Source organism: Grampus griseus, assembly GCF_964374135.1.
Source record: "Grampus griseus genome assembly, chromosome: 20".
In the NCBI taxonomy this organism is placed as follows: Eukaryota; Metazoa; Chordata; class Mammalia; order Artiodactyla; family Delphinidae; genus Grampus; species Grampus griseus.
Window position 1 is genome coordinate 14732362 of NC_139014.1, and position 8080 is coordinate 14740441.

Consider the following 8080-nt stretch of genomic DNA (forward strand, 5'->3'; position numbering starts at 1 on the left):
GTTGAATAAATAAGTGAACTTCAAATGGGTATGTTAGTAATTGAATGTAATTTCCACAGGTGTGCCCTTTTAGCTATGTATTTTATCTACTCTATGTTGTCTCTCTCCTCACTCTTCATTTTCCCCATGTGAAGGCTCCCAACTGGGCCAGGCCTTCTCAAGTCTATTCCCCTAGTTTTACACTGAGTAGATGCTCCTGGTTAAGCACGTGAGCCACTCCTGACCCCAAGACTCATTAGGCAGCCAATCACACACCAGCTGCACATTTTCCTTTTTTCTTCCAAGAGCACAGGACACATGACAGGGAACAATAAATACAAATGAATAAATTTCCTTAAGGGATAGCTCAATGAATTTGATGTAAAAACAAAAACAAACCAAAAAACCTATCACCTAATTTGATGAAAATTCTTTTAATTCAGAGGTAAAGTGGAATATATTCAGATTACCAGTTCAACCAGTTAGTTTATCTGCATTGTTAAGAAGTGATGTACACAGAAGATTCTGACATCTCCTTTACATTTTTATATATGGACATTTACTTCTAAACAAAAATTGCTTTTCGTTTTGAAATTCCACTTCTATAAATTTATCCTAAAGAATATTTTGCAAGAGACCAAAGTAAAGAATGTTCATCGTAGCATCTTCTGTAAGATAGACAACCCAAATGTCCATTGATAGAGATTGGTTAAATAAATTATGGCACATTAATTAATACAATAAAATACTACGTAGCTACTAAAAAGAATGAAGCAGACGTCTCCATTCTAATACCAAAAGGAATCCAGGATATATCTGGGGGGACGGGGCGCAGGAGACAGGTTATAAAGCAGATATATATAGGGTGATCACATTTCAGTTTTTAAAATAGTTCTTTCACACTTAGTGGGAAAAAAGGCCAACATACACTGAACACCTCCTATTGCCAGGCACTGTTTTAAGTGCTTAGCATATATTAACTTATTTAATTCTCAAAACAGCCTTATGATATAGATGCTATTATCCCCATTTTATAGATGAAGAAATAAGTACAAAGAGGTTAAGTTCTTCCCCAAGGTTGCTAGCAACTGACAAGAGTCAGAATTTGTGCCCCAGAAGATTGACACCAATGAGAAGAGCAGACTGTTAATGGTGGTTGTTATTTTAGGAGGTTAGGATTAGATGGGACTTTAATTTTTTTGCTGTATATTTCTATAAGATTTGACTTTTTAAAAAACAATAAAGGTTACCTTTTTGGCAAAACCAAAGAAAGATAAAAAGAGGAAAAAGTAAAAACTTCTATCCCATTCACTGTCTGGGGATAGAATAAAGAGAGAAAGTGATTTCAGTCAAGACGAGTGTAGTATCTATCATGACACTCTCCTTTGTGAGATCTACTGGCTCACTTATTTTCTCTTCATAGAATGTCTTCAGAGGAGTCCTCAGGGATTCAAAAGTTGAGGACTCTTAGAGTGTGAAGCTTTATTGACAGCTGTGCTATATATTTCCGAGAGAAAAAAAAAGTAACTCAACCACACGACTGAATTTCTAGAGTTGGCTAGAGGCAGAGTCTTCACTGTTCCTGTCTGATTCAGCGGGGGCCCCTGGCAGAGTTGGGGCAGCTACATACCACACGAGCACTTCTCGTAAGAGTCAAGGCTATGGACAGAGCCTGTCACTGATACTTCCATCCCACTGAAAGGAAACTTGAAAATGAGCCCGAGCCAGCTCAAGGCTCTAAATGATTTTGTGTTGCTAAGACAATGACCAAAGATAAGGCAAAGGCAAGGCAGGACCAAACGCTATTCTTCTGACTTTAAGGTACACCTGAATCCCACCCTCTCACATGCTGTCTCCCTAACAGGACAATAATGTGACTAGTTTTCTTTTTAAAAAAATGCTTCCCTGATAAAGTAAGATACGATTATTGAAAATAAAACTCAATTATAACATCACCACCCAGAGATAACCAGTTTTGATATTTTGGTATACTTCCTTCTAGTCTTTTTTTAAAAGTTCATATATAAAGTATGATATATATTTTAAAATTTGGACCATACTATACATATAGTTTTGCATCTTTGTTTTTCACTTAACATTATATTGTAAACATTTTCTCTGACATAAAATATTCTTTGAAAAATAATTTCTAGTGGCAGAATAACTCATACCCTCTTTACTTAACTATTCAGTTAAATAGTTAACTATTTAACCTGTAGAGCTAAGGGTCTCTTTACCAGATCTAGAGGCAGAGCAGGTCCAAGTAAGCTTTCATTTCTGCCTTTCCCATACTAATTGCAGGAAAGACTGCAGGGCACCGCCAGGGGTCAGTGCAGAGCTGTTTAGTATGTCTTTATGCAAGAAAACTGGTTACACAAGAATTCACATTAACAAATCCTATCTATTAGATTAGAGGACTATTCACATGAGTAACCAAGTTCCCTTCTAGAGCAGGCTTCCTTAGTATGGATTTCTCAGATCAGCATGACCACATTCTTCCAAATTAATTTATATTCAACATTTACAATAGACCTTGGTTTATTTCATACAGATGTAGTTCTCACCTGCTTGGTATGAGATCATCTGTGCATAAAATACTTGGCCTGACTATTTTGTAGGTTTGTTTTGAAAATCAAATGAATAAAATATGAAAGTATCTTATAAGTTAGGAAGTGGCATTTAAACTTTACATTGCCCTATTTTAATGATGTGCTATTCAGATATTTAGATGAGTTATCTCCTATAAAAACTAAAGAATGCCAGGTAGTACCAAAATTATGAAATGAGGTATAACAGCATATGCTTTGGCACGATAACAGGTTATTTCATTGGTTTTCCTCCCTCTAGCCTTCACTCTCCAGCTGTTGAAGTCATCATGGAATTAGTAATCTGTTTTTCCTAGAAGGTGAAGTTATCATTTAGCCAATCTGGTTTTAGTTCTTTTCCATCCTCATTTACCTATGAGTCGTTCAGGAAAATTACTCTGAGCTCAGAACTGGCTTAAACAACTTACAAGAAGGTGGATAACAGGGATCAAAAAGCCGCTCCGGGACCGACACGCCTGACGGGCTCCAGCACAGGTGGTTGGCACTCCTTGTCTCTCTAAACCCAGAAGTGACTCAGGAACAAAAGGCACCAAGGCCCCTATTTCCCACCTGGCCAGGCTTCTGACTCAGCCTTCTTTCTGTTCTTATCTCCTTTCCAGTTCCCAGTGCCCCATCATCTGGCATCAGGGATGAAAAGGAGCCAGGGCTGGGCCTTCTGGGGATCAAGCAGCTTTCAAAACCAGCTTGGTACAGCCCTTCTTGAGCGCAGCCCACTGACAGGTCCACTCTGAGCAATCTCAGAACACAGAGGGACCCAGGCAAAGCAGGGCCTGGAGTCCCTTATCACTGGCACTTGATCTCCTTCGGGGCCACAGCCTTAAGCTCTCTGACAGAAGAAGGGTACAGAGGCCACACAAAGAGAACAAGGATGCATGCACAGCACCTCACATTGCCCTGGGAGAGCTCCGGTAGAGAGCAATCCTGTGTCTTCCCCATGAGGTCCTACGTCTTAGAGTGGATCTAACACAGGGCATCAATTGAACAGCCTGTAAGTGCAGTTCCTGGTACACAGTAGGTGTTTGATCAATATTAGTTATGTGAAAGAATGACAGGTTTAAGCCATTAGATGAGCACTAGAGCACAAAGTACCTGGAGGGAGCTACATTTCTATGATCAATCAAAAAAATAAAGTCTTGGGATTGGAGTAGTGGAACTAAGCCTATAGACTTGAAAGGAAGTCAAGAGGGTCCCAGCAACTGGACACAAACCCAGGAAAACTCAAGAGTCATACAACAGCAGTGCAGCAAACCCAGATCAATAACTGTTATTATTTAAGAGCAGTTTCTAGTACATGGGCCCTCAGGGCACCTACCATCCCCACAAGGGCCAACTTCCTGAGATCAGAATCTGACCAGCTGACTGGCCTCACTCTGCATCCAGAAGGATGTGGAGGGGCTCACCTGGGAGGGCACGGAGACACCAGCAGAGCTGACAAATAGGCTTCACAAAAGTGCAGGGATTCCGTTGACCACAAACTACAGGTCTTCTGCTTCCTAACCTGCTAGACCACCCACCGCCCTGACCTGCTTGAGTCTCAGAGGATGCTGCAGAAGCTTGTGCTCCAGAATAGGCTGCCGGGGGCACGTACAGCCTGGCTACTCAATGTTGTCATAGACGTGGATCACGTCATTGTGGTTGCCGAGAGCCTGGATGAGATGGGCAGCCTGCTCCAGGTCAGGGTCAGCCAGCCGCACCTTTGTGTTGGGGATGAACTCTAGCATACAGGACACAGAACACAGGCCCAGGGAGTCCAGCTTCTTCCTCACTTGATGCAGTGAAGAGGCATCACAAATAAACTAGGAACAAAGGAAAGTCAGGAGGTAAGTAGCCAGGAGATAACAGGACAAAGCTGGACAGAAGTTTGCAAAACCTGAATGGAATTACTATATCACTGGGTTTAAGTCTTCACTGGCAGAAACAGAGTTTTCAATGTTCTGAATCCTTCTCATCGTCCTCAAGAGAGTAAGCCCTATCCGGTATTCTCTTAGTAAATGTCTGTGCAATATGTGAGCTCTTTATCTCACCTGTACCCCGGGCACAGGAAAGAAGAGACTGACAGAAGCATGCCTTAACATGTCAATCAGGGGCCTCTCGGAAGTCCACCAAACACTAAGGCTTCACACTCACTTTAAAAATGTTCGTTTCCTCTTCATCTTCAGTTTCCTTGACATCCTCAGCTCCTGCTTCTATTGCCAGCTCCAGGGCACGCTCCAGATTCACAGCTTTCTTCTCTTTGTCCTCCACTCCAACCACGATCACCCCCTTTTTGTCAAAGGAGTGGCGAGCTCCTTCAGCCATCATTCCCCTAATAGGAAAGGAAATGGGCCAGAAAGAATGCCTTTAGACACTCATTCCCACCCAGCCCCTGGAGTATAAACAGACATGGAGCAGCTCTCTTCCTGAGGCAGATGCAGCTACCACTGGGCAAGGGAATAATCCAAACATAACCCCAACCTTCTATTTTCTGCCCTGTCTGGAGTTTGGAGGATGCAAAGACTTTGCTCATCAATTCCTGTGCGATTAAGATTCCATCCCTGGTTGTACATTTTAAGACCTGGACATTATACAGACAGATGGGATAATGGGACAGAGAGCTCGTTCTACACCTGATGAACAAGTTTTTTGGATCCTGCCCAGTACAGAACACATTAAGGGAGAATAAACGATCCCATTTGGATTCTGCTAAGGATGAAGTGTGTGTAAAACTTGAAACGCCACCAGGAACAACAGTACTTTCCCTGCACAGAATTGGAAACTAAAGACTCTGTACCCTTCTACTCTCCCCAGACACACACCTACCCATTCTTGTTCAGGATATGTTTGATGTCCGAGTGGCACTTGGAGCTACTGTTAGATAACGCCTCAATGAGAAGAGAAGAGCCACCAGGGCCTCGGCCCTCATACAACAAATAAATGTCCTTGGTTTTCTGCAATAAACAACATAATCACATTTTCCGGTTTCCTAGTTCCCTCCTACATGCCAGCCCAGGCACCACAGGCACCACAAAGTTGACTCCATGGGATGGGCTCCCTGGGCTGGAGCCTAGGCTGTTAAGCTTCAATTTTGTCCTCCCCTCTGAGAGGAGGCCCTTGGGACCAACTTTTGAGATAATTGGAAGTACTATCCCTTACTTGGAAGGCAGTCTGTTTCTCTTGTCCCTGAACAATCAATCTGCCATCTCCCAGCTTTGTTTTCGCCCCTCCCCAGCTGAATCCCACATCCACCCCGCCATAGCGCCTACTAAAACTCATTCTCGTACACCTTATCCCGCATGAAACCCACCTGTGCTCCTACCCCAGCGCTGCTGAGTACTGCCACGTGAAATGACACATCTGGGCCTTATCAAATAGCATAGCCTCAAAATTCAAACAATCGATCAAAAACTCTAATGACCAATCTCATCTGGATCTCCCACACTGCCTCTGCTCATTCTTTGCCCGCGCATCCGATCTTCACCACTCTCTCCATCACCCTGCCCTGCCGTCTTCCCAGGAACTCTCAACTGATGACTTCTCCCTTCCTCTTTCACAAAGGAAATTAAGGACACCAGGTTGGGGAAAATCCTCTGCCTCCACCGCCTTATCTGCACCACACCTGACAGGAGGGCAGTATGAATGACGGTTAGGCATAGCCTCTGGAGTCTGTCTGGTTCCCAGTCTGTCATTTTCTGTGTGACGTGGTCAAGTCGCCTAATCTTTCAGTGCCTCAGTTTCCATTTAAGGTTGTTCTGAGGAGTCAGTGAGGTAATGCATACAAAGTTCTTATCAAAGAAATTGGCCTGGAATAAGCACTCAATAACTGTTAGCAATTAAGATGACTACTACTTCCTCAGATCCTTCCCCCTTGTCCTAGAGAAGAGGTGTCCCCTCAGCTGGGCTTGCAGACAATTCCCACACCTAGGCTCTACATCCCAGCCCCTCCCACTATCACTATCATCTGCACCCTCTCTTTTTCTACTGGCTTTTCTCCTTTAAGGCATAAATATCAGAAAAACAAACCCTTCCTCAAACTAACACCAGGGCTTTCCCCATACTGTGGCCCTTCTTTTTACCCCATCTCCTCAAAACTCAGCTCAGCAATCCTAGGCTATATAGTTCTGTACGCTGTCTATACATCCTGCTCCTGACTGTGCTCCCATAACCAATGGCCGAGAGAAGAGTCACCAGGAGACTTTGGGCTGAGTGTCAACGACATCACTACCCTTCTCTGATAATTTAAGGGGTGTGTGGTGGCCTTCCAGACATGTGCCCTGTAGGGACTGTGATCAAAAACAAAGTTAAACTGAGGACACACCTCCATTTTCAGTGCTGCCTCAATTGTTGCCTTGGGCATGTGCTTGCTGCGACACACCTCTAAGATGCTGGCCAGGTTTCTATTGAACTCGGGGTTGGGGCCTCCTTCTGAGATAGAAAAGAGTAAGCAGAGACATCTCATTATGACATGAGAGAAAAAAGGGATTTCCGCCTCCTACCCCCATCAGCCAAAAGAGCGACAAGTCAGCACTTAGATCTCGGCTTGTTGAGGACACTTTATCCAGTGTTTGAATGAGATCTGGGTAAGTATTTTGGAAAAGAAGTTTTCAATTCGCTCTGAATGAAAGGCCGAGGATCGGGGTGGGCCTGGCCCAACTCTAGTAGGCAAGCAAAGCCGTGGGCATAGTGAGGGCAAGTGGCTACCACCGGGGGGTGACCGTCAAGTTCTCACCTTTAACCGCTAGGCGAATGCTCAAACTGAGCTTAGAGAAGACGCGACTCCTTTCGGTGTCCTTGGGACCCTTGATGTGCCGGACTTTGGACCACTTGTTGTGCCCGGCGAGGACTTCTGCCGTGAGGTGCAGCGTCCGGCCCTCACAGGGGCTACAGCCTGGGGACTCAGGCTGGAAGGCCGGGGGGAAGCGCGGACGAGCCACCCGGACCCCGGGGCCTCGCGCCCACAAGCACTGGGCAGCGGCCCTGCTCAAGGTGACAGGGGCCCAAGCCGCCATCGGCTCCGACCCTGGGCCAAGGTCAGCAAGAGCAGTGGCCGAGGTCAGTCCGCCGAGTCCGCCACTGAAACAAGCAGGTCCAGAGCCTGCGGCCTCCTCAACCCGTCACTGGAGAGCCAAAGGCTCAGGCCCACCCCGGGGAGCCGGAACACGAAGTACGCCGCACCTTCACCGCGGCAGCCCAACCCGGGCAGCCGGAACACGAAGTACGCCGCACCTTCCCCGCGGCAGCCGGGAGCGGGTACATTCAATGGCGTAGCACACTTCCTTTTCCCGGTCCGTTCCAAAAACGCGTCCCCACCGCCCACAAAAGCCGTTCCGTCGCGTGGTACTTGCTTTTCTGTTGCTTGCAGCTGCGCAGAGCCTGGGCGGAGGTGGGGCAACCCTGTGCTCAATCCGTCCTGGTTGCCTGGGGAACGCCGGACTTTACTTCCCACGATGATCTAGTAGAGATACATCTTAGTTATGAAACTGATTTTGCTTCAGAATGACTTCCCAACTCTAAGCAGG

At 45.6% G+C, this 8080-nt stretch overlaps 1 protein-coding gene across 2 annotated transcripts; it reads right to left on the reverse strand.

Annotated features, from left to right (window-relative positions):
• Window positions 1-437: 437 nt before the first annotated feature.
• On the reverse strand, window positions 438-7838 carry TACO1 (translational activator of cytochrome c oxidase I). 2 transcript variants are annotated; one of them, XM_082678279.1, is made up of 5 exons: window positions 7291-7838; window positions 6880-6983; window positions 5385-5512; window positions 4713-4890; window positions 438-4381 (listed from the first exon to the last, which is right to left on the reverse strand). In XM_082678279.1, exons 1-5 carry the CDS (start codon window positions 7568-7570, stop codon window positions 4181-4183), a joined length of 891 nt encoding a protein of 296 aa, XP_082534405.1. In that variant the 5' UTR covers window positions 7571-7838; the 3' UTR covers window positions 438-4180. The 2 variants fall into 2 exon arrangements, with proteins under 2 accessions (XP_082534405.1, XP_082534404.1); XM_082678278.1 differs by having other exon boundaries at window positions 6880-6986.
• Window positions 7839-8080: the final 242 nt, after the last annotated feature.

Coding starts and splice junctions, on each gene's coding strand:
- TACO1 (XM_082678278.1), bottom strand. CDS start 7,570: ATGGCGGCTTGGGCCCCTGTCACCTTGAGCAGGGCCGCTGCCCAGTGC. Junction 4,891..5,384: donor CATATCCTGAACAAGAATGG/GTAGGTGTGTGT, acceptor CTTTCCTATTAG/GGGAATGATGGCTGAAGGAG. Junction 4,382..4,712: donor AGGAAACGAACATTTTTAAA/GTGAGTGTGAAG, acceptor CTTTGTTCCTAG/TTTATTTGTGATGCCTCTTC.